General features: G+C 48.0%; 1 protein-coding gene and 1 pseudogene across 1 annotated transcript in view; both read right to left on the reverse strand.

The window, feature by feature from the left end:
• Positions 1 to 228: 228 nt before the first annotated feature.
• MBD3L1 (methyl-CpG binding domain protein 3 like 1) overlaps positions 229 to 26,735 on the reverse strand; it is a 34,975-nt gene continuing 8,468 nt past the window's right edge. The window contains 4 exon segments of the mRNA XM_036847359.1: positions 229 to 346; positions 348 to 713; positions 715 to 765; positions 767 to 822. Coding sequence (XP_036703254.1) covers positions 229 to 346; positions 348 to 713; positions 715 to 765; positions 767 to 804 — 573 coding nt within the window. The 5' untranslated portion in view covers positions 805 to 822.
• Positions 2,984 to 3,884, reverse strand: LOC118891828 (annotated as a pseudogene).

A 26,735-nucleotide genomic window follows, 5' to 3' on the forward strand; every position in this document is an offset into this window, starting at 1 on the left:
GTCGGGGAACTAAGATCCCACGAGCTGAGGGGCCAGCAAAAAACAAACAAATATAAATAGATCACTGTCTATATTTTCTATGCCACGCAAAAGAATTCAATGAAAGAAAAGTACTGGTTTATTTTAAAGTTTCAAGAGCTCAAAGCAAGAAAAACTTACAGACACTGCAGAGAGTCATTAATAAAGTGCTGTGGTGTACCATTTCATCTGCACCATTTTCTCTTTTTTTTAACAGTGTTTGTCAGGACATCCTTCTTAGCCCCTCACTTTTTCTGCCTTGATAGCTAGCCTGTCTGCAATCAATGCTATCCTCAGTCTCTCTCTTGCCACCTTCACTTTTCTGTTTCCTGATATCTTCCTCAGTCACCGGAAATTGTTTGCAGAGGAGCTGTGAGATACCCAGACCAGCTCCTGGAATCATCTCTGCCAAATGTGAAGACTGGGCAGGGGTGGGCCTGGGGCTGGAGTTCAGACCACCTGTGAGAACTCCTGGCAGAGATTCACCTGTGCAACTAGTTGCAAGTTTTTGCAAGGCTTTGGCAAGATCCAAAGTACTTAAGGGTTCTCTGGTTCCACTGAAGGCCTGGAATCCATGCAGTCTCTTCTGCCAGGGCACTTGCTGGGGCTTGTCCAAGGTTTTCTCCCATTGATGGCATCTGATCTCATTGCCAGGATAGGATGTGATTCTAGTAACCAGCCTCTTGAATATGTACAGACATTCTCAAAGGGATGGAGGTGCTTAAGCCACACTTTGGATTGGTTTCTACAATCACGTTGCTTCCTCTGTGAAGTCTTGACCATCATGCTTCTTTTCTTCTTATCCTATAAAATTAATCATGAAATTGTACAGGACAAAATAGTTCTAACGTCTTATTCCTAAGGAGAAACAAATATTATTAAATATATATATATATTTAACATCTTTATTAGAGTATAATTGCTTTACAATGGTGTGTTAGTTTCTGCTTTATAACAAAGTGAATCAGCTATACATATACATATATCCCCACATCTCCTCCCTCTTGGGTCTCCCTCCCACCCTCCCTATCCCAACCCTCCCCTCTAGTTGGTCACAAAGCACTGAGCTGATCTCCCTGTGCTATGCGGCTGCTTCCCACTAGCTATCTATTTTACATTTGGTAGTATATATAAGTCAATGCTAGTCTCTCACTTCATCTCAGCTTACCCTTCGCCCTCCCCGTGTCCTTATATATATATTTTTAAGTGCCAATGTAGCCATTGCCCGGGCATTAAAAACTCTTATCCACAACACTGCCATTTTCAGGAAAGATCCAACAGTTGATGTGATTCCCTTTTTTGGAACCTTCACTGGTGGTTTGTTGCTTTACTTTACGCATGATAACCCTAAGAAAACTTCCAACGGAATCACCATTCTGAAGCATAACATATTTCACACTTCTGGTACCCTGCAAAAACGTTTGCATTGCACTGGAAAGCAGCATCTGGAGTAGATCTATTTCCTCTTCTAGTTCATTTTCAAGCCCTATTATCAAAAATCTCTTCTCTAGATGGAGAATGCTACTCTTGGTATGGATTTTACAGGCGTTCTTCCCTCATATTCAGATTTCTCACAAAGACGTTTGTAACAACAGCTGGTCACTGCTATGCCTCAGTGTGATCAATGACGTTCACTTTCCATTTGAGTGCAGAGGAGGGAGACAGAGATGAGGGAGTGAAAAAGAGAGCTGGCTTCCCCAGCCCCCAGAGCTGCTAGACAGTGCTGCTCTGTTCTTCCCTACTGCTGCCTGCACATTGGTCGTTTCTTTCAACTTTCACTACTGTGTTAAGCATTAAAGAAAATCCAAATCTGTTAGGTATTGCAGACTCTCTGTTACATGTCTTTACCCACATTTATCTTGCTCCGTTTTTCCACAACCAGGAGAATATAAACACAGAGCTTATTACTAAACTTTAAAGATTATTAAACACAGTAACTAGATCTACATTTCCAAAAGGAGACTGATATTTCTTCAAAGTCCCAGACCAGGGCTGAGTGTGGTACATCATTAACAGTCAATGATGATAGTCAAATATATATATTTGACCCAGTTTGGCTGCTTCTGTAGTGGATACTTTATGGGGTGACACCAGCCAACGTGTGACCAGAGGATGAATGCAGCCAAACAGGTTTAATTAGATCAGAGACACAAAGGGCTATTCCCTCCTTTGATAACAAATAAAGCAGCTGTAAGCGCCTACAATAGCAGGCGAGAAACAAAGGCAGCAAAACAGAACCATAATTGATCCTTCTCCTAGCTGGCCTGTGATTTACTTGTAACCTGGGAAGTGGCTGCTGGAGCAGGAGGGAGCAGGAGACTCAGCTAGAAGCCAGCTCCAGAAGATGAATTGCTTGGGGATGGGGAGGAGGGAGGTAGCAAAGTCTCTGTTTTGTAGCCCAAATTTACTCAACTATTTGTTACACATCATAGAAGGCTGCTAGGTTTTAGTCTGCTGCTCCCAGACCTGGTTCTGATTTCACCAGCTTTGCACCCTAGGAGTCCCATAAGATAAACCACCCCCTACTCCCGGATCCCACAGACAGCTCCACGGGGGGTAACGCCACCACAAACAGGCTCTGGCCTTAGTACAGAGTATCCTCCAAGCCCAGGGTGGGAGCGGAAGCGGGTAGGAGGCAATGGCAGGCGACGGTACTCCGACTTTTCTCCACCCCCGCACGCGTTAGAAGCGTCGATTTTTGGATCCAGGTCTAGCAGGGATTAATTGTCAGGCAAGTCAACAGTTTACCCCACTTCAGAAAGGACGAAAGACTGAGCGGGCGGACAGGAATCTCCCCCTGCCAAAGGGCTCCTACCTGCTCCCTCTTCCTCCTCCGTCCAAGATAACAAGCTCAAGCCAAAGCCTGCGCATTTCACCAGACAGCGACCACAAGGTGGTGGAGGAGACAGTGAGGGAAGGGAGGGGGCAGCAGGTGCTGCAAACAGCTCCGCACTCAGCGCGCGCATCAGTGCACCACCGCCTCTCGGTCCTCCTCCTCCCGGCCTGGCGCAGGGGGGCGTCAGCGAGGCGGCGAAGTCTGCGTGGCGTTGCGTTCGCCCTCCTCCAGCTCCGCGGAGTGCAGGTGCTTGGCGAGCTCCTGCAGCGCCGCTGCACGCCCGAAGTGGTCGTTGTGCCGCTTCTCCATAATCAGGTCCTCCAGGCTCTGTAACTCGAGCGCGTGGTTGCGCTGGGCAAAGAGCTGGATCAGCACCCCGTAGGGCTGCTGGCCGAAGCGCGGCTCGTCGCCGATCTTGAACCCGCGCTGGCCTAGGCGGCATCAATCGGGTGAAGCTCTCGGAGTGGCGTCTGCTCAGCTCGCGCTGCACTCCGCGGCGCTGAGGCTCCGCGGCTCGTAGCTGTAGATGGTTCACCACGCGGCTCGCGTCGGGTGGGAGGCTGTTGCTCACCTCCAGCCCATGCAAATGCACCACCTGGAAACTGCCCACGTATACAGTCCTGTGCGGGTACTGCGCCTGCCACACGAACTCCCCCAGGTCGAACTCCCCCAGGTCGAACTCCCCCAAGTCGCCAGGTCGGCATTGTTGAGCAGGTTCTCGGGCGTGTAGGTGCTCACCGCCACGGAGCCCGCGCAAAGCTTTCATGGTAGATGCACTCGTGGTGGTAGAACTCGGAGCGCCCCACCTCGCGCAGCCGCTGGTCAGAGGTCCACGGCGGGGGCAGCGGCTGCGCGTCACTGCAGTTGGGCAAACGGCCGCCGCCATCCGGCTTCTGGGGCAGCGGCTGCGGCTCCACGGCCTCATCATCATCGGAGAAGATGTAGGAGATTCCGATGTGGGGCCCGTCGGGTCGGCTGTGGGAACTTCCTAATAACTTAGGCGGGTCATTTTCTCCGCATGGTTTCCCATCACACTGCGGACGCAAGTTCACACCGCCGAGAGAGGAGAAAGCGGAACCGCCACTAGGGTCATTGGCACAGGTCTCCGGACAGGGACTGAGACCACCCGGGAGAGGTGGAGGCTGTGGGGAATTTTGGGGAGGGGGGCGCTGCACCCTGAGACTTCTAGGGCAGTTTGCAAGTGTGGGCTCCGCAGTTCCTCTCCTGGCGTGGTGGCAGCGAGGCTGGGCAGGGGGAAGGGACATACGTCTTGCCCTTACAGCTGCATCGCGCCTCAAGGCTTGAAGGTAGGAGGGCAATGCCTGTTCACACCCATCCCTTCCCTCCTGCTGGGGCTGCTGCGCCCCCTCAACCTGCTCTCGGGGAGGTGGGGCTCCAGAAGGAGAAGGAAGCAGCCTTGCTACCTGCCATCGGCAGCTCCCACTCAGCCCTGTGAGCAACAAGCACCAGATCAGGAGAGCTGGGATTGTACTAGATCCTGCTCCCGGCTTCCCCAGGGGAAGTAATACAGACTGTTAATACAGGGAAGTCTGTTGTTCCTCAGCTAACAAACTGCCTAGAAGGTAACAATTGTATAACTTTCCCCCTCAACCAGACTCAAAATGTACTTTCAAAGGCCAAAGCCTTTTTCACTGCGGGCACTCCTGGCCCTCCTCTTGCACATGTGCCTGAGGGGCTGGGAGTTCTTGGGTGAGCTTCAGACCTCCATCCTCCTGGTAGTTCATGGTGATGCCACTGACTGTCCCCTGTTGTTGCAGGCAAAGATGAATCAACTCTTCAACTAAATGAGGCCTGCAGGATGGGTACCCTCCAGGAAGAGACAGTGTAGAAGCCTGTGAAATCCATGGTACCTACCAGGGAGAAATGTCTCCTGCGTGGCCACATTGCTGTCCACCTACCCCACTTGCGACACCGCCCAACAGGTACTGGACCAGTGGTTCACTAGGTGAGCGTGGCCCCCTCCTCAGCACAGTGGTGACTCTGCCCACTGCCAGCTGTGTGTGTTTGAGAATGTGACCAAACCTCTCTGAGCCTCAGTTTGCTCCAAGAAGTAGGGTGGTAGAGGATAAACCTCATAGAGTCCTCCTTGTAGGGACTACTGGATCAGCTATGGCAGGTGCCTGTCTGGTGCCTGGCTCTGCAGAAAGGGCTGCTGGACGTGCCGGGGTTGTTCCTGGTTATTATTTTCCCCTCCCCCACGAAAGGCCATCTGCCACACCCCACTGGTCTGTGGCCTTCCTGAGTTTAGAAAAGCACATGGAAAGCAACCTGCTATTCCAGTGCAAAGGAGGTTTGAGATTCCATCTTGCTGATCCTGGTCCTTGTCCTTGGTGTGGCCAGAGTAGGGATCTCTGTGGTCAGGATGAGAGGCCCCAGGCCCACTCAGATACCTGGGATGGTTCTGGTTGAAGTTCATTCATTCCACAGTATATATTAAGCATCTTCTACACGCAGGCACTTTCTGAGACACTTAACATAACTCAGTGAATGAAGCAGACACAATACCTGGGCCTCAATATAGCAGAAGAGTCACAGTCATACTAGACATCATTTGCAGGTCCTGCTCACTGTACATCACATGTGATGCCCTCATCTAGATCTGCAAGCACCCTCCCGTATTCTAACTGGGATGATGAACCACAGGACCAACTAAAAACCTGAGTGGTGTTTGGGCCCAGAATAAGGGCCTCCTGTCCCCACAAAACAGATGGGGAGAGTATAGGGGCTGCGTGTAGGGAGTGACTGGCAGAACCTTGGATCTCACACAATCTTTTGATTTCCCTGGGAGGGCTGAGGTCTGGAAGCTTCTGCTTCGGAACAGGAGGAAAGACAACTGTATCTGGGGTCCCAGGTCCCTTGAGAATCAAAGGGGAGGATGGGTTGAGCATCCCCTGAAATAACCATCCCCACCACAGTCCCATCTTGATCTACCTGGCCCCCTCCACATCCACCACTCCTGACACCCACCATCAGGCCCAGGACAGGAGACGTGGGAGAAATGTGCTCACGGGTCTGCCTCAATCCTCAGTCCTGACTCCCAGATGCATGGAGGACTGAGGTGGGAATGCATATTTGGTCAACAAGCACAACAAGAAAGGCCTCAAAAGATTCAGGCCAATGTTTCCAAGACAATGAAAATTAATCTGTACAGAGGCCAACAAGGTGCTCATTAAGCCCAAAGTAGTCAAATACAAGATGTTAAAAAGTGCCAGCCCTAAATTAGACAGTCTCACCCATATCATCCACCCCAGTCTCTGGAAGTATGTTGTTTTTCTTTTCCCATATAGTCAAGAGTACTACACTTTGGCAATCACAGACCATGAGTGAGGCCAAGGTCAAAGCCAAGGCCAAGGTCCCAAAAAGTTCCCCCACAGACTCCAGGAAAAAAGCTTTTGTCTATCAACTTTGAGGATCAAAAATGGTACAAAACTTGGACTACTGCCCGCCTGGGCAGGTATCTCCCTATGCAATTTATAGAAATACAATATAAATTCCATCCCCCACCCCCCACTTACCACAAAAGAGAGAGAATCATATAGTTTTTACCCTGAAATATGTTAATACAATAAATTATGTTAATATTTAACTGTCCTTGCCATTATGGAATAAACTCTACTGGATCATGATGTATGTCTTTTAAATACACAGCTGGATTTATTTTGCTAATATTTTATTCAGAATGTTTGCTTCTCTAATCATGTGTTACAGTGGGCTAATGTTTACAATAGCAAAAAAAAAATGAAAACAAACAACATCCATCAGATGGAGAACAACAGAATAAATTATGGTGTAGTGTACTATGGAATGTTACTCAGCTTTTTCTTAATTTTGAGAGGTCCATTGACTAACCCAAAGAGATAGCCATGATATACTCTTAAATGAATATAGCAAGTTACAAAAAGTCTATATATGTGTGTATGTATGCTTATATATTTTTGAGCAAAGAGAAAGATGTCGAAAAATACTCAAAGTGTTGGTTAATGTTGGCTACCCCAAGGAGTACAGTGGAGAAGGGAGAGACCTGAGAAGGGAGGAATATATTAACTTTTTCTTTATTCACCCCTGGTTTGTTTAGTAATTGCAAGCAGAGTATTTCTTTTGTAATTTTTTTTTTAACAAAGGTAGGATGGTGGTGGGGGTAGGAAACCCCAGTTATCTATTAAAAGTGATGTCAATTAACATCTGTTGAGAACGAATAAATAGCTACAATTAATACATCCAAAAACGAAAATAGAATAAAATTATCAAAAGCAAGAAGAAGAACCATTATGAAGTTCCTTTACCTGAAAATACAAAGCAATCAATCTGGAACCAAAGTTACATAGACGTGGTCTTTCCCAAGTGCATTAAGCAAGACATCTTCAGGAAGAACTAGTTTTTCATTTACAACTAGCACAAAATTATCAGTTCATGGATATGAGGACAACCAAGGATAAAACAAAGAGAAAATGAGTCAAGTCCATTTAAAGGAAAATATTTAAGGAATAATTGTACCCATCATACATACACAGATTAGCTGAAAAAGGCAAAATATTACAGAAATCATTGAAGCTTGGGGGAAAAAATGACATTCTGAATAGTTAGCTTGTCATCTACACTAAAGAAAGAGGGGCAAATTTTTTCCTAGTGTGTTATTTTATATTTTACACCGTAAATAGACAAGTCCTTTTTACTAAATAGATCACAAAGGAAAACCAACCACCTTGACCGATCGCCACATATGAAAAAATTTTAAATGAAAACTTACAAAAAGCTATCAACATGGAGCATGGGGCCGGGTGGGGGGGGGGCGACAAAGTTCTCACATTCAGAAAGTTGCAGTTACTCACAAAAGTGAGAAATGTTTGTAAAACTTGAAAATATTTACATAATCGAATTTTTAAAATTTGCCAAAGGGCTCATTGTCTCTAGAAAAGCTGTGGTTTGCTATTTCACCGAGGAGATTAAAATTTAATTTTTGTCAACTCTGTGGTGGTTAAAGGAGAATAGTACAGAAAGAAATGCGTACTAGGAGTCTGCACAACAGAATTTTTCTCCTAAAAGTTTTTGAGTACGTTTACGGTTATTCAAGTACTCTTTCTCTCAGCTCTTATCAAATCCTTCATAAAAGAAAACTTCAGGACAAAATAAATCAGTAGCCGAATCGCCATGGGCTCCGTTGGCTGCCCACTTCGCCGTCTCCCGCTCGCCCCGTCCCTCTCCCTGGAGCTCAGGCGCTGGAGACGAACGCCCGCCCTTCCCGAAGCCACCTTTCCCGCCCGGCTCGCCAGTCTCTTACCTGCCGCTCCGAGGTGCTCTTGGCACGTGGGGGTCAAGCCCCAGGCCCCGGGGTCTCCTGTCAGGCCGGCGCCGCCCGCCATTCCCCGAGCATCTCGCCGCGCTTCGCTGCCTGCGGTGAAACTGCGCCCGGCAAAGCGCGGCGGCCCTCTCCTGTCTGCGGCCGCCTCACAGACGCCGGCTCTCCGCCTCAGCTCTTCGTCAGCTCTCAGCCCTGAAGTGAGCGCTCAGCTGGGATGCAAACGCGGCTGGGGGCGGGGCCGCGCGGAGCATGCGCGGAGGGCGAGGCCGGAGGCCTTAAGGGCGACCCCTGCCCTGCGCTCAGAGAGTTCCCAGCTTCCCCTGCGGGGGGGGTGGGGCAGTTGGGTATCACTGGCCCGCGTTGCCAGCGCCCAATTGACCGGCACCCGGGAACCCGCAGCTCCCGGCCTCCCGGTGGCGCCGCCTTAGCGACGGGGCCGTCGCACCCTCCAAAGAACGGGCAGCCCTGCCCTCTCCACAGTTTGTGGGTGATGAGCAGCTTCGAGAGAGAACGGAGACCAAACCCTTCTCTGCGCGGAGAAGGTGAACCGTGGCTCTGCCGCCCTGTGAGGTTTGGGCATTCCTCTTTTCCTCAGGGGCCTCTGACTGGCGGGGTCCTTGGTATTTTGTGAGGAAGCGGAAGGGGAATTCAATAGATCTCCAGGCCCTAGATAGTTCAGCTCTGCCGCCAGGGGTGAGATCGCGCTGGGTGATGCTGTTGTCACGTGCGCCCATTTCTGGGCCAGTCCTCCTGCTTTGAGGGCCGGAACGTTCCTTTAGATGCCCCCCTCCCCCACTTCAGTCACCTCACACGCACAGGTGAGCCATTGGTCCTTATAAATGTCAGTTATTCTTTCCTTGATGCTGAGCTGTAATCTGTAGACTGTTTGAAACGCCACAGTTGGCTGAGGTGGGAATCGGGGATGAGGTGCAAAAGGCAGCCCTGGGGGGTTGGGGGTGGGGAGGGAAGAGAGAGAAGGCCGACTGTGTTGTCTAGAATCACCGCTGAAATTCACCAACGCCAGCCTGAGAGCCTGAGGTGAAGCTGTGACACTCCTGTCACTGCCAGGTTGGGCAAGAAGTAATGCGGTTTTGAGAGCTAGTGGGCAAGGCACAGAAAGCCCCCATATTAAAGCCTCCTTGAAGGTCCTATTTCCCCCATTTGCCTCCACCTAGATCCTCTTCCCTTTGACTGTTCTTTCCCTTGCATCATAGAAGAGCAAGCCAACTGTGGAAGATACCTGGACATACGTTTTCCTCATGGGCTGTAAGATGACGCAAAGCAACCACTGTCACATACTCTTCCTGGTTAGTCTTTCCTTCCATCAACTGAGACGACCTTTTGGGGTCATCCGGTCCCTAATGAGAAGCCGTGATTGGAAATAGATAAGCCAAATTACTTCAGTCAAGCAACCTGTGTCCCTGGTGTTTCTAAGAGAGGTTGGTTTGGTAAGTCCTTTGAATCTGCTTCAGGACTTTTCTTTTTTTTTTTCCCCCCCAAAGTTAGTATGAATTTCAGAATAATACAGGAGGTTGAATATGAAACCATTTCCAAAAGCTAGTCTCTACAGTGAGTGCTTGAAAAGTTAGAACTAGAGCAGCTTTGAATACTACGGCTAAAATGGCAGGGTGAAGGATTGGTAGATGTAATTTTTTGGTGATAACTCCAAAAAGTTAGATTACTCTAAAACGGATCTGTCTATGGTGATGGAGGCAGAGTAGTGATTACTTTGGGGGAATTGACTTGAGAGGGGGCAGGAGGGAGCCTTCTGGGTTACTGGAAATGGTCAATATCTTGATTTGGTTAATGATTACAAAGGTTAACATATGTGTAAAAAGATTTGTGTGCTTTACTGCATATCAATTCTAAAACTTTTTTTTTTTTTTAATTTTATACACACAAAGAGGCATTACAACATGATCATGATTGGAATCTGGAAACTTGGGTTTGAATCTCAGTGTCACTCACCAATTACCAGCTATGTGAACTTGAGCAAGTCTCTGAGCCTTCTTTTTTTCATCTATCTAATATGGGTGATGTTACCTCACAGGATGGTTGTAAGGATCAAATCAAATTATGTTTGCAAAATACTTAGCACTAAGCCTGCTAAATAATAAGTGCTTGGGAAGCAGTAGCCATTGTTACATTATTTTTCTTACACTCACATGTACTCTACTCCTCTGGTCTTTTAAATTTATTTTAAATATTACTTTGTACCACTGAACTAATAACATTCCTTTCCCCCAGAGTAACAAAAAGCAGTCAGAGGTGTCAAGTGTTGGTTTTCAAACTAGTTCAGGTGGCAGGACTTAGAAATTAGGGTAGTCATTGTGGAACCCTATGAAATGTTGATGGATTTAATTCTTCCACATGGACTTGACACAAATTTACTAACACTAAATTTGGCTATATTTTGTTTATTCAGATCTCCCACATATTAAAAAATGTATTTTAAGAAATAATATGTCTGCCTTTTCCCTTTTTTTTTAAATTTTATTGAAGTATAGTTGATTTTGCTTTTTTCCTTTAAAATTTGTTGGCAACTCTTCACAAGATAGAAAGTATCAAACATTTAAGAACAATTCACAAAATGCAAACCTTTAAATCCATTCTTCCTGAAAATTAAGAAACCACTGTAATTGTTCAGTCTTAGCAGCAGAGCTCTTTAGTGGGCAAAAGCAACAGGCAAAAAGCACATCTGTTTGTCTGGCACAGACACTTTTAGGCACAGACCTCTTCCTCAGTTCTCTACAGAGTTTGAAGGTACTTTGTATTGACAATGTAAATTCTGTAAAAGACATTTTGACTGGGAAAGGGGGGAAAATTAAGTTCCATTTGGAACTTTCTACAGGTGGAACCCTAATTTATTTCCAACCCATTCCCTCCTAGTTTATTCATACACTCCTGAACACATATACAAAAGTTGATTATGAAAAAAATTAAATACACAGTAATTACAAGAGCATTTTTCCCCGAGAGAGCTGAAAATCACTATTCAATTCCTAATTGCAACTCACCTTTAAGATCTGATCTTTGAAAAAGTACTTCCAGCTTGTATTATATTTTCTGATTTTGTCCTAATTAGAGTCACTGCTTTGTATACAGTTAATGACTCCATCTTTGCTCAGTTGTAGTAAATTTAAGAAAACTATGTTTCTTATCACTAGTATCAGCATTTCCATTTTCTATTCATATTTATAAATGGTGATAAAAATGTAGTGAAATGTTCAGTCATATAAACAAATACCGTAAATGAAGATGCTGCCAAAAATAAACTCTTGACTGGTAGGCTGTGCCATTGTGTAAGAGCTTAAAACGTTCATTCACCAGCAAATGCAAGTATGTCACAATTCCATGTATTAAAAGATGACTAAGGAATGGCACTGTAAAAGAAACTCTAAGTTGATCTAAAGTTGAAACCACAAACATTGATGACCACCTATTTTGCACTCATTGTTGACACATTTTTTTCAAAGACAGTATACTAAAGAAATTACAATTCTGTCATCATCAAGGGTATTTATTGTACCCAAATACAAACACGACACCACTGACCCACCACTAATAAGACAAGAAGTTTGAGTCGATTCTCCAGTATTGTATGGGTTTTATTGAACCTGCAGATCCCCTTACTCAAAGCACCTAAGTACTTACAAGGGAGTTAAATATTAGGAGGAGCTATTGGCAGCAAAGGGAGCATGATTGGCCTTTACAGAGAATGACCACACAGTCATGGTTTGGTACCATAGCCCTTATCAAGTAGCAATGAGTAAAGGGAAGAAAACAGTAGAGTTGTGTAAACTGTCTTTATTTTCTTTCATATAATGGAATACCCCTAATTTCTTTGAATCCAAAATGGCTTCAGACAAGAGATGAATTTTTTAAAAATATAATGGAATTATATCTTTGTTGATTTGAAATGTAAAGAATTTTCAATTATAAAAAAAAAAAAAAGAGGTGAGAGGAAGAAAAGTGAGGGGAAATAAAGGTTTCAATTGGACTTTATCCCACACATCTGAAGCCCGTGTCACAGTTTCTCTAGGTTGAGTGAACCAAGCCTGATGCACAGTGTGAAAGGAACAAAAAAGGAAGTCGAGAGTCAGAATTCAGCAGAAGAAAGGGAGCGGGGCATTTTCATGTTACGTTGCCAACCTAATAATTGTAATGAAACTTCATTCAGGTGTAACTTGGCTATCTGAGAATCTCATCTATCTAAAGTACAGCAAAGAACCAAGGAAATAAAAGAGATGGAAAAAGACCTCTTCAGAAATAAAACAGAGATCACCAAAGTCCATGCCCTAAAGATCAAGCCCATTACTCCTAGAGATTCATCAAAGCCCTTTCTCATAGGTTATTAATGTTTACTTGGATTTGATTTTAAAGGACCTGGCAGTCCGGTTGCCAAACTCATAAAAAATTAAAATCAGTAAACTAGAAGTGGGAGGAGAAACTATCCCATGTGGGCATGCAGATAGCAGTAAGAAGACTGGAAGTCTATAAGCGGGACAGAGATTAAAAAAAGGCATAAAAATTGACTTAATGATCAAAAAGCAACGCAATTTAGTGTCTTTAGCCTAGGGGGAAAAAGTCCTACACCTCTATAGGCCTTGTGGAAGAAATATTAAAATCTGATTCTATATTAACCTTGAGTAATCAAGAAAATTAAATTATATTCAGTATACAGACATTCTCTGAATTATGCAGCACTCAACTTTATAAGGCACACAATAAATTTTTGAAATTTTGAAGATGATTTTATATGACACTGAGAAATACAAAGAAGCCAAGTGTATGTTAATGGTTAAATTATGACATGAAAATTTGATGGGCAATTATGAAATCATAAAAACTATTAGTGAAGAAATTTGTATGACACATTAACTTAAAAAAACAGGATACAGAATTGTATATGCAGCATAATCTTAATAATGTGTAAAATACGTAGAAAGAAGATCTTTTGATCTCATTAATAACAGCCACAGAAAAAAATTTTTAAACCTCGGAACAAACTCTATGTGCGATACACACACACAAAAAACTATAAATGTTCAGTGAAGGAAATTTTAAAAACTGCATAAACAAAAAGGCATACCATGTTCCCTAATGGGAAGACTTGATCTGGTAAAGGTGCCATTTTACCCAAATAATTTACAAATTCAATGTAATTCCAATCAAAATTACAATAGGATTTTTAACAAAATTGATACGCTAATGCTAAAACTCATCTGGAAGAATACATGCTTAAGAAGAGCTAGACATTTTTTAAGCATACTGAGGGGCCTCTAACTACCACGTATCAAAATATACAATCACAGTCATTAAAGGATGATATTGGGTCACAAACAGAAAAAAAAGATTAACAGAAGAGAAAAGATCATCAGCTACTGACACAAAATTGTGGATAGCATTTCAAATAATTGAGAATAGGTGTTGGGACAATTGGTTATCCATTAAAAAAAAAAAAAGCTATATCTCTACATCACACCATTCAAAAATAAATTAATTAACTTTCCCTTCCCAGCAACTGGCATGGTCAGGGCCAAGGCCTGAAGAAGCAGCAGCCAGCACCGCGGAGGCTAACGGGGAGTGGGATTGGCAGAGCTGGACCAAGCAGCAGCCAGCCACAGGGGTGGGGCAGAGGGGACAGCCAGCATGGCGGGGAGGTCTGTTAGCCACAGGGGTATTGGGAAAAATAAGGAAATACACGGAGGATGGTGAGAGCAGTTTCTCTCCGTCATAGGAGGGAGTTACAAATATGGAAAGTGAGAAGCTTAAAAAGAACTCTGTGAGGTTGGACTGGAGAAATTGGTGTGAACTCAAAGTTTTACATATCTATGTTCTGATTTGGATGCTTGTGCTAAGGTTATGTAGCGGGGGGCAGAAAGAGGTACGGATACTCCGGGGGAGAGGAAGAGACTTTGCTGAAAGGAGTCTGGAGACATTACAGTTGCTTGTCCCATCCATAGAATAACACACACACACCAATAGATATATAGATAAACGTATAAATGTGTGTGTGCGTGTTTATATATACACATACAGTTACATGTATATGAATATGTATGTATATGTACAGATACATGTATATATATGCCTGCTTGAGGCTGCAGGTTCCACCTCTGCTCCATCCACACCTCACACAGACTTAGGGCTTTGCAGATACTTCTAAGATATTCCCTTTGATTTTCATCTTCCTGTTCCTGCATTTTCCTGTCTTTGCACTTTGGCTGATCCCAGCAGCTTTCTGAGAATAAACCCAGTGTATACAAAGATGGAGGTTGGTTATTGGTGTTTTCGTCCTCTTTTTTATTTTTTATTTTTATTTTATTTATTTATTTATTTATTAAATTTTATTTATTTATTTATTTATGGCTGTGTTGGGTCTTCGTTTCTGTGCGAGGGCTTTCTCTAGTTGCGGCAAGCGGGGGCCACTCTTCATCGCGGTGTGCGGGCCTCTCACTATCGTGAAGTCTCTTGTTGCGGAGCACAGGCTCCAGAGGCTCAGTAATTGTGGCTCACGGGCCCAGCTGCTCCGCGGCATGTGGGATCTTCCCAGACCAGGGCTTGAACCTGTGTCCCCTGCATTGGCAGGCAGATTCTCAACCACTGTGCCACCAGGGAAGCCCGCTTCCCCTTTTTTATATTTCTCCCATAGAGTGGGATCAGTGAGCCTAGCAAGGATGTCATTTTCCAGCAGGAAGTGCCTTTCTATTTATTCATTTTCTGCTTGATTACTATGATGAATGATGCTTAGGGGATCTGTGGATGGATGAACCAAGGCTCTCTGCATCACCTGTCCTGTCCTTTCCCCTGCACCCCGACTTCCCCACAACTGTCCATAATTATTTTGTCTCTTTCCACCCACTTCACTGTTTCCTTCAGAGTGGGAGATGAGAATTTTTATGTTTTCTGATTTCCTTCCTTTTCGCATCCCCTTTTCAGGGCTTAATAAGACAGCACAATGTACTCAATGTTAGAGGCCTAATATTCTAGAATATTCCCTGCCCGGCTGGTGGCTGAACAGTTGACTTTGATGGGTGCGGTGAGCAGCTGGCCCTCAGGGAAGGCTGGGTGGACCCAGCTTTCTCAACAGCTGCCCCACACCTGCCATTCCCTGATCAAGAACCTGATGATCTGGGTGCGAAGCCCTATTCCCCCCCACTTCCCACTGCGTGACCTGAGCAACTTTCTTAATCCCCAGATCTTCGTTGTCCAATGTGGACAGTAGAGGTGGACACTGAAAGGGCCTGCTGCACAGGGTGACTTTGCAGATTAATGAGGAAGAACAGATAGTACGTTGGGTGGGGCTGGTCCTTTGAGGGAGGGAGGTGAGCTCACTGAAGTGCTTCCAGGTCCTGGGATCAATCATCCATTTGCCCAGCATTTGCTCAACAGCCTCCGCATTTATTAGGCACCTGGTGTGTACTTGTCTAATGGGAGACAAAGACCCTGGTTATAGCAGCCATGGGAGAATGTGCATCTGAATGGGGAGTCAGACCCGAGGGGTGATCAGAATGAGTGGAAGATGCCCCTTGAGATGGGCAGGTGTGAGTCAGGTTTCTGGTGCTTGGAAGAAGTGAAGCTGGTCTGGATGCAAATGCCACTCCCCCCTCCCCAGTACTGAGTCCTGTGTCATCCTGTGCCAGGCATCTTCATTGGACATAAACAGACCCAGGGACTCCAAGAAGCTTCAGGCCACATCCTCAGCTTCCTGAGCTCCAGCTCTGACCAGAGACCCCGGTGTAGAACCGTGGGGAACTGCAGATGCTAGCTGTGGTGTGGAGGCTGAGTGACACTCTGCATCCTCCCCAGGAGCTGTTCAAGAAGGTGGTGCCCCATCACTGCCTGGGCTCCATCTGGTCCCAGGGGACCAAAAGGGGCCACGAGCACCTGGTGCCCACTGTCCACAACACCGTCACCCACTTCCAAAAGGTGGTCAACTTTATCACCACCACCTACCTCGGGAACCCAATCATGACAGCCCAGAACAGGGCCGAGGTGGTGGAATTCTGGATCCAGGTGGCCAAGGTATGCTGTGGGAGGGCCCAGGGAGTGCTCTCCGGAGCCATGGGCACTGCCCCTTCTCCTTTCTCAGCTCTCAGGATTGAAGTCTGGGGCCTGAGTTCCTACACAGTCCCTAGGCCCCTCCTGCCAGGGGCACACTGACCTTGACATTCAGATCCCAGTGATGGGCTGCTCACTTCCTCCTTGGGTTGAGCTAAAACCCTCCTGCCCAGGAGTATTAGTCATGGGGTCCCAGGTGCACCCTCCCCAGGGCCACTGGGCATCTTTCTCATCCAGGAGAGAGGTTAATGAGGGGACAGAAGCCAGAGGAGCGGGGTTCCAGCTCTCTCCTCACTGACCATTCCCTTCCTTCCCCAAGTGTGCAGAGGCCTAAGGAATTACTCCTCTCTACAAGCCATCATTTTGGCTCTACAGAGCCCTCCGTTAAAGCGCCTCAGAAAGATATGGGGACAAGTTTCCAGGTGAGTAGGCTGCTTTCCATCTGAGCACCAGAGTAGACAAGACACCACCTGCCATGTTGCTGGCTGTGTCCCCTCCATCAGCTGGGAGCTCCTGGGAGACAGTGGACCCAGGGGACGGGAAGCCACCTGGTTGGCGGGTCTCTTGAGTCTCTCTAGGACCTGAGGCCTGTGGTTCTGCTTAAAAAATCAGGATCTTTAAATGTCAGATCCTGCATTGAACCAAATGGGAGATTTTCAAGTGTTTACTTTCCAGCGACAGAACTCTCTATCCAACTGAAACCAACACCGGTCAAAACAGATCTGCTCAGGAGCGAAGGGAACAAAGGCCCCAGGAGACAACATGAGAGCCTCCTCCCCCGTCCCACAGAGACCTCTGGGTCCAGACGATGCAGGGGATACCCTCATGAGGCCCGTTAATTTTCCAGGTACTCAAATAAAAAGGATTTGCTCTCAAATCCCTGCACATTATTCCCCTGTTTTCTTCCTTCTTTCCCCTCCCCTCAGGAAGAGCTGCCGACAATTTGAAAAGTTAGGCCGGAAAAACAAACTGCTGAGCAGGAGGACGATCACCGAGGTGACGTGGAGGCTGTAGATCTGGAAGGAGGGGGGACCAGGCAGGATGCGGTGAGAAAGAAAAGTTCTCTGAGAAATGCAGTCTGTCTTGTCCAGGTTGACAGGAAGAGGGATGTGTGAGCTCTACAGGCAGGTGGGGGCAGTCTGGGGCAGGAGGCCTTGGTCGTGGGATGTAGCAGTGTTGGCAGGTGGGGGCAGTCTGGGGCAGGAGGCCTTGGTCGTGGGATGTAGCAGTGTTGGCAGGTGGGCGCAGTCTGGGGCAGGAGGCCTTGGTCGTGGGATGTAGCGGTGTTGGCAGGTGGGGGCAGTCTGGGGCAGGAGGCCTTGGTCGTGGGATGTAGCGGTGTTGGCAGGTGGGGGCAGTCTGGGGCAGGAGGCCTTGGTCGTGGGATGTAGCGGTGTTGGCAGGTGGGGGCAGTCTGGGGCAGGAGGCCTTGGTCGTGGGATGTAGCGGTGTTGGCAGGTGGGCGCAGTCTGGGGCAGGAGGCCTTGGTCGTGGGATGTAGCGGTGTTGGCAGGTGGGCGCAGTCTGGGGCAGGAGGCCTTGGTCGTGGGATGTAGCGGTGTTGGCAGGTGGGGGCAGTCTGGGGCAGGAGGCCTTGGTCGTGGGATGTAGCGGTGTTGGCAGGTGGGCGCAGTCTGGGGCAGGAGGCCTTGGTCGTGGGATGTAGCGGTGTTGGCAGGTGGGGGCAGTCTGGGGCAGGAGGCCTTGGTCGTGGGATGTAGCGGTGTTGGCAGGTGGGGGCAGTCTGGGGCAGGAGGCCTTGGTCGTGGGATGTAGCAGTGTTGGCAGGTGGGCGCAGTCTGGGGCAGGAGGCCTTGGTCGTGGGATGTAGCAGTGTTGGCAGGTGGGCGCAGTCTGGGGCAGGAGGCCTTGGTCGTGGGATGTAGCGGTGTTGGCAGGTGGGGGCAGTCTGGGGCAGGAGGCCTTGGTCGTGGGATGTAGCGGTGTTGGCAGGTGGGGGCAGTCTGGGGCAGGAGGCCTTGGTCGTGGGATGTAGCGGTGTTGGCAGGTGGGCGCAGTCTGGGGCAGGAGGCCTTGGTCGTGGGATGTAGCGGTGTTGGCAGGTGGGCGCAGTCTGGGGCAGGAGGCCTTGGTCGTGGGATGTAGCGGTGTTGGCAGGTGGGGGCAGTCTGGGGCAGGAGGCCTTGGGCGTGGGATGTAGCGGTGTTGGCTGGACTGTTTCAGGAGGGTGAGAAGCTGGTAGAATTAGTAGTCCTCTGGCTTCCTCGCTGGCCCATCAGCTGCCACTCATCTTCCTGTAGGCTGTTGGGCGGACGGTGCAGGTGGGGGTCCTTTCTTCCTAAACCAGCCCAGACTGTCCTCACTAAGTCAGGCCCCTGCTGCTCCTTCTGTCTTCACTGTACCTCGCAGGAGAAGGGGACCCTGGCTGCAACAGGGATGGACACAGCGAGAATCCCAGGGACCAGGGGGCCGGGGGGGCGCTGCCCAGCCTGAGACAGATTATGTGTGCTTTCTGAAACGCCCCACTCGGTCCTACAGAGTCACTGCTCATCGATCCCGGAGGGATTCTCGCCTGATGCCTTTTTAGCAATGATAGTTGCCCCAGATGGTGATGGACTTCAAAAGTTGCCACAAAAAAAGTGGAAGTTAGTGCTCTGATCACCCGTTGCCCTGTCAGTCAGAGCACCTCAGGGGTCCCCTTTCTGAGTACATGGAGAAGGATTTCTGTGCAAGGGAATGTCATGAGGGGTTCTTAGGGAAGTGAGGCTTTAGCATGGCCTCGGGTCAGCCTAGGGTCAGAGGACAGGAGGCTAGGGCAGTCAGGAGCCTCTCAACCAGGCCCCCCAATATACCCTGTTAATTCCCCTCCATGGCTCAGCTCCTTGCTGGGAGCTTGGACACTCATTAGGCCAGAGGTTAGGACTGTGGTCAGTGGCGGAGCTGGGGGCGGGGTGAAGGCACCCAGGACAGGGCCTATGGCTGGGAGGGGTAGTGGCCTCTCCTCTGTGGACCCCTCTGTAAGTCACTCACCTCTGAGGGCCTCAGTCCCCTAACCGGGAAGATCTGGAGAGAGATGATTCTGTACTTAGGCTGCACAAGGAGGTTCAATGCGTAGGTTCAAGGGAGGAGAAGAATGTGTGGAGCTTTGTGATGGCTCCACCTGGAGGGGTGAGGGCAGGGATGACAGTCACAGGACACTGAGCGCTCAGGAGACCCAGGGACGCAGGCGGAGTTCTCCTCACACGGTCCAGATGAGGCTAGACGCTCAGGGAGGCCAGGTCACAGAGCCAAGGTCACACACAAGTGAGCGTTGGAGCTGGGGTTGTTCTAGACTCAGAGCTCACTGGAGGTTGGGGCAGCAAAGGTACCAGGTCACTCAGGCCACATGTCCAGGGGTTGAGATCAGGCGCCTTGGGGGAAATGTGGGAGGGTAGTATGGCCACAATGACACTGTCCTCCACCCTGCAGGAGGCAACCTCCTTGTTGGCCGCCGTGGAGGTGGAGCTCCGGGAAGCTCAGGAGACAGCAGCAGCAGGTGAGAGTGCCTGCGGGGGAGAGGCCCAGGGGTCAGAGCAGACGGTGCTCCTCCCTCCCAGCTGGAGGCACCCCCCAGGAGGGGGGCGCCTTCCCTCTGCACACCTGCCCCTGGTACCACGGGACCTGAGCTGACTGCATTGGAAGTGACCAGGAGGAGGGATGGGCCAGGGACCGCATAACCTGGGATCTGCCAAATACCAGCCTCTGGAGGTGACTGGAGGAAGTTTGGTGCTCCTGAAGGGGAAGGGAGGGGGTTCGGAGGAGGCTGCCGAGAGTCCTGGGTTACTCCGTGTGGGGCCTGGGGGCGGGAGAGGAAGCTGAGAGTGAGGGGTGTCAGGCGACCTTCAGATGGCCCCTGAGAGAGGGGTCTCATCACCATTCCTATCCCAATGGCACAGAGTGGCGTCCCCGTCCTCAACACGTCACCTGCTGCTGCTGGACTACATAATGGACGATCACGAGAAAGGGAGCCTGGAGTGGGGGCGTGGGCAGGATCCTGAGGTTGGGAAGGAGACAGCCCCACCCTGAGCCCTTAGCTCTCAGCACGTGGCAAACCTCCTCTCATGGGAGCCTAACAGCCGCCCTTGGGAGCAGGGACTTAGGCCCGTCCTGGTCATGAGTGAAAGGAGCCTCCCAATAAGCCGCCCTCCCAGTTCCCTGGGCAGATGAAGCTCAGGGCCGCCTGACTGCAACGCTACAGGAGGCTGAGTCTGAGCTGGACTCATCCGCTCCCTCAGTCCCTGCCCGTGATGGGGAGTGAAGCCTATCCTTCCAAGTCAAAAAACACATCCTACCAGAGGCTCAGTCTCCCCATCAGTTATCAGAGCGTGTTGGGCTAGAAGGTCTCTGGCGTGAGCTCCCCTGTCCCCACTTCTCAGGACCCCAGAGCCTGGCTCAGGTCCAAGTCCTCCTCTGAGCATGCCTGCCCTCTGGTGGGCCCTGACAGTAAAGCAACATGAGATGGGGTGTGGAAGGGGGCTAGTTACAGGCTAAGGGGGCTGTTTCTAATGGACTTTGGCCATCTGCCTTCCAGAGCAATGCAATCTAATTTGGGAAAAGTATAGAGGTGAGCAGCTGTGGCCTCACTGGGGGACGGTGTGGGTGTGGAAACCACAGACCCCCCAGGCAGGACCCTCTCTGGCCCCATCTTTCTTACATTTATTGGGCAACTGATACACAGAGTTGAGGAGAGCCATCCCACTGGTGGGTGGGCATAGGAGGATGGCATCAAGGACAACTTCCTGGAGGAGGAGCTATTTAACACCAGCTGTGAGAAGAGGCAGGGCCCGGATGGAAGTGGAGGGAAGGAAGGTCCGCATGTGAGCTAGGACTTATTACCTGCCCCACGCCCCACTCCTCACCCCCACAAGGCCCCTGAAGGGCCCCGTCTGCATCCTGTCCTTCCCTCTGTCCCAGGAACTGCAAGCAATTAGGGAGATCCAGCTGCTCCAGGTGGCTGCAAACCATTACAAGCTGGAGCCCAGGAGCAATTTGGGGCCTGGTTCCAGGCTATGGAGCCCTTTGTCAAGGAAGTGAGGTGAGGCGGGACTGAAGATGGTTGAGGATAAGGTAAACTCTCTCTGATGGCTGCTCCAGAGAGTCTGCAGCCATGGCTCCCTGGTCAGCCCCAGACCTTGTTGCTTGGTGACCCCTGGGACAGCCGGACTCCAGCTGCTGGGAGGTGGCCCTCTTGGTAGCCTCACAGGTGCTCCTCTGTCCAGTAGCTACAGCCTGTCCTGCCACCTAGAGCCCCAGCACCAAAAGGCCAACATGATGAGAGTGGCCTTCAACTCCAATTAGGTCTGGCCAACGGCATCTTCTGCTGCCGCTGTGTATGTCCAGGAAAGAACGAATTCTTCTTGAAGGCCAACAAGGTCTGTCTGTCAACAAGTTCAGGTCTGAGTGAGTGTCTGGGCAGGCAGAGGCTGAATCCTGGGGTTCAGTGAAGCTTTGGGTTAAGCATGGGCCTGGGGAGAAGAACAGTTGATACTGGATCCCAATTCCACCACTGACCATTTCTGTCATGGAGAGACTTTGGCTACTTTTATGGGACTCATATTCATCCTCTATAAAATGGGTGATGCTAAAGTCCCATGACAATGACAGATGGGGTGCTGTTGACTGACTAAGCATTCAGCTCAGGACTTGGAGCAGACTGTAGTGGGGGCAGGGAGGTGGGTTGTGATTCTGGGGGAGGCCTCACAGATATCTGTCTTTTCTATTCAGTCACGAAGTCCCTGACACATCGACCAGAACCAGTGGCCGATCTGACTCCTGAAGCCAGCTCAAGTACAGCCACTACCTCTATGGTGGGGACACAACTGGGACATTCATGGTGCACAGGACCAGCTCTTAAGGGAAAGAGAATTTTGTAAGCCTTTTCCTGGGGTCGCATGAAGCCCAAAAATAGGGAGTGACCCCCCCTCCCATCTACCTGACATCTGTACACCAGGGCCTATCTACCTAGGCAAAGTGCAATATTTAATTCTTGTAAATAGTTAGGATTTTAATATAACATTCTATTCTGTTTTCACTAGAGCCTGGGAGTCATGTTGTGGTTCTTTCACTTCCTGTGCTCATAGAAATGACATACAGAATTTCACATTTCTCCTTGAAATAAGTAATTCGGCTGGGTCATCAGCTTCTTGTATGTGGGAGAAGGGAGAAGGGCCAGCCCCCATCCCCGTCCCTGGCTACTGAAGGACACCCCATGCCCCCTTCCTCAGATGACAGAATCATTTATCTCAGTGTTGTTCACCAGGGCCAGGAGCAGGGACAGGCTCTCAGAACTCCTGGGATTTACATGTTGGAGGTTCTTTCATAGGCAGAGCAATAACCCCTGAAATAAGGGTATCTTACAAGTAGTCTGTGGTAGGACCATATCCTTCCCAAGGACCATGGATGTTTTTCTACAGCTCTTGAGGCGGAGGGAACATTTCTGTCTCTCTTGTTCAAGTTTCTTTTCACCAAATACTAGAACTTGTTATTATCTAGTCAACTTGTGAATGATCCACACTCCCCTTTGCTGTCCAGGGTAACTTCTGGGCCTGTGTGGTTCTGAGGTCCACGGTCTCAGACAATCTCCAGTTTACACACTCAGTTGTGTCCTTACCAACTTGTAGTAAAGGTTCAGCAGGGCCTAAACCTGTAGACCTTGTTGCCTCTGGGACAGCTATATTCTTTTCCACTGTTGTGCTGTGATGATTTTAAGGGGCGTGGAATTTTCCTGCTGGAAGATTTGAAAGATGAGGCATAAAAGGGTGGGAGCTGGGGTTCCAGCAGGGGAATGCCATCAAACTGATGATGTGTGGACATGCATGGATACAGCCTTACCAATTAAAATACTGAGGACTTCGCTGGTGGCGCAGTGGTTAAGAATCTGCCTGCCAATGCAGGGGACATGGGTTCGAGCCCTGGTCCGGAAAGATCCCACATGCCGCGGAGCAACTAAGCCCATGCACCACACTATTGAGTCTGTGTTCTAGAGCCAGGGAGCCACAACTACTGAAGCCCGTGCGCCTAGAGCCCGTGCTCCACAACAAGAGAAGCCACTGCAATGAGAAGCCCGCACACAATGAAGAGTAGCCCCAACTCGCTGCAACTGGAGAAAGCCCGCATGCCCAACGCAGCCAATAAATAAACAAATAAATAAATAAATAAAATCTATTTTAAAAAAACCAAACAGCTAGAGGGCTGTAGGAAACAGAGAGTCCACTCTTAAAGGGCAAACACAAAATCTCACATGCTCCTAGTCCCAGCAAAGAGGTTTAATTATGATATGTCTAGGCCCAGGATGAGCTGTATCCATGCCTTTTTTGTTTACCAACATCCTCCCCTCCCACATTCTACATCTTGAAACAATGCTGATGGGCAAAAAACACTTGTCCTCTGATTGACAAAGTGAAGAAAAGTCATCATCCTTACCTATTAATGGAAGGTTCCTGAAGGTTTCCCAAATCATACCTCTGTAATTTCTTCTGTGAAGGATCCAGTAAAACCCACTCCTCCAGGGTGAAGTTCACAGCCACATCCTCAAAAACCACTGAGTTTTAAAACATCCCAATTATGTGTATAGTGGGATGTATGAGACTGACAGGATTGGACATCTATACTCCATTTACAGGAAGGTGTCGTATGATTCGGTCATCTCCAAACATTTATTCTATGACTCAATCATCAGAAACTTACTCTCATACTTCCTCATAAATTTAACAGCATCAAGAACACATGAAAAATATTTATACATTTTACTATGATCATGATATATCTTGTTTCTCTCCAACAGCAGAGTGCAGAGCCTGTTGGGAAATGACAGAAATGCCATACAAATGAAATAAATATTATCATTTTAAGACAATTAATTCCTTGTGAGAAAAACTCTTTCCTTCCTTGTTACCCACCATTTACAGCACTCCATGAGGCAGAGGGTCCAACCTGCATGAAGTTTCCATTAATAAAAACAGTGAAGAAGGAGAAAGTTTCTCTTCTATTTTCATCACCAAACATGACAGTCCAGGAGGCCTGTATTAAGCAAACTTTTATTTTTTAAATATATTTATTTATTTATTTATTTATGGCTGCATTGGGTCTTCGTTGCTGCATGCGGGCTTTCTCTAGTTGTGGTGAGTGAGGGCTACTCTTCGTTGCGGTGCGCAGGATTCTCATTGCGGTGGCTTCTCTCGTTGCGAAGCACGGGTTCTGGGCGCTCGGGCTTCAGTAGGTGTGGCACGTGGGCTCTAGAGCGCGGACTCAGTAGTTGTGTCGCACGGGCTTAGTTGCTCCACAGCATGTGGGATCTTCCCAGAGCAGGGCTCGAATCCGTGTCCCCTGCATTGGCAGGTGGATTCTTAACCACTGTGCCACTACGGAAGTCCTAAGCAAACTTTTAACAAAGCCCAGCTGGCTGTATTGTCCTAAAGTATAGTTGATCATTGAAACAACACGGGTTTGAACTGCATGGATCCACATATACATGGAGGTTTTTCAATGGTAAATACTACAGTGCCCAGGATCCAGGGTTGGTTGAACCCAAGATGAGAAACTGCAGATGCAGAGGGCCTATTTAAGTTATATGGATGTTCCACCGGGCAGAGAGTCAGAATACCTAACCCCTGCATTATACAAGAGTCAATTGTATTCCAGCCCATTAGAAGGACATGCAGCTGCCCAAATGTAAATATTCTTAAAAATAAGCATTGCTTTTAATTTGTGTTAATATTCATCACAGAGCAGTTCTTCCTTTCTCTCTCCAACCGATTTGATGGTATTGAAGGACAGAGGAAACAAAAAGTGCCCAGAGACAAGAAGGTATCTTGAGACTAAAAAACGAGGCAGGCAGCTCCATATAAATCAATGGATCTGTTTACTATAGAGTAATTTACTCACAGGGTAGGTGGGCAGACAATGACCCAGAAGCATTTGAAGCTGCACTCCACTCTGCCAAGGGGCAACTGGGACAAATTTAGCATTCACCTAGGGTATGGGAGTACATGGTTGAAGAGAGGAACTGCACTCCCAAGTCAAGATTTATGAATGGGCATCTAGTCTCGTGGGTACCAGGAATACATCAGCGAAGGTCTTCATCATTGTTTGGAGGCTAACAGAGCATAGACCTAATGATCATTAAACTGCATCTATTAACTACACAGCCCTTAATGACAGAGAAGTGATTTTCCATACAGTACAGTCCTGGGTAGGGTCAGTGGAAGGGCAGGAGGAACTGTACAGGTCCAAGATGGTGTCAGTTATGCTAACAGCCATACAGATGTGTTAGGAGTTATTTGGAACTTAGAGCACAGAAACAAAGAAGACATGACAACTTAGACCTCAAAATCCCTATACCCATGGGCCTCGGGGCTGTTTACAGCCAATCTTGGCACACACAGGCACACACACCAAATCAATAATATGCCAGAAGAGCTCTTTCTGGCAGAACCATTACAGTCTATCCTGGGCCTTGCTGTCCTTGAGGAACAGGTTAAGAGCTGTGGATTGCAAAAACCTGAGAGCATTTCCTCTAAGATCAGGAACATGACAAGAATGTCCACTCTTGCCACTTTTATTCAACAAAGTTTTGGAAGTCCTAGCCATGGCAATCAGAGAAGAGAGAGAAATAAAAGGAATCCAACTTGCAAAAGAAGTAAAACTGTCACTGTTTGCAGATGACATGATACTATAGATGCTACAGATGCTACTGGAAAACTACTAGAGCTTATCAATGAATTCAATAAAGTTGCAGGATACAAAATTAACACACAGAAATCTGTTGCATTTCTACACATTAACAATGAAAAATCAGAAAGAAAAATTAAAGAAACAATCCCATTTATCATTGCATCAAAAAGAATAAAATACCTAGGAATAAACCTACCTAAGGAGACAAAAGACCTGTACTCTGAAAACTGTAAGATGCTGATGAAATAAATTGAAGACAACACAAACAGATGGAAAGGTACACCGTGTTCTTGGATTGGAAGACTCAATACTGTCAAAATGACTATACTACCCAAGGCAATCTACAGATTCAGTGCAATCCCCATCAAATAACCAATAGCACTTTTCACAGAATTAGAACAAAAAATCTTAAAATTTGTATGGAGACACAAAAGACCCCAAATAGCCAAAGCAATCTTGAGAAAGAAAAATGGAGCTGGAGCAATCAGGCTGCCTGGCTTCAGACTATACTACAAAGCTATAGTCATCAAAACAGTATGATACTGGTACATAACAGAAATATAGATCAGTGGAACAGGATAGAAAGCCCAGAAGTAAACCCACACACCTATGGTCAATTAATCTACAACAAAAGAGGCAAAACTATACAATGGAGGAAAGACAGTCTCCTCAATAAATGGTGCTGGGGGGCTTCCCTGGTGGCGCAGTGGTTGAGAGTCTGCCTGCCGATGCAGGGGACACGGGTTCGAGCCCTGGTCTGGGAAGATCCCACATGCCACGGAGCAACTGGGCCCGTGAGCCATAATTGCTGAGCCTGCGCGTCTG

Source organism: Balaenoptera musculus, chromosome 3 (assembly GCF_009873245.2).
Source record: "Balaenoptera musculus isolate JJ_BM4_2016_0621 chromosome 3, mBalMus1.pri.v3, whole genome shotgun sequence".
NCBI classification, from domain to species: Eukaryota; Metazoa; Chordata; class Mammalia; order Artiodactyla; family Balaenopteridae; genus Balaenoptera; species Balaenoptera musculus.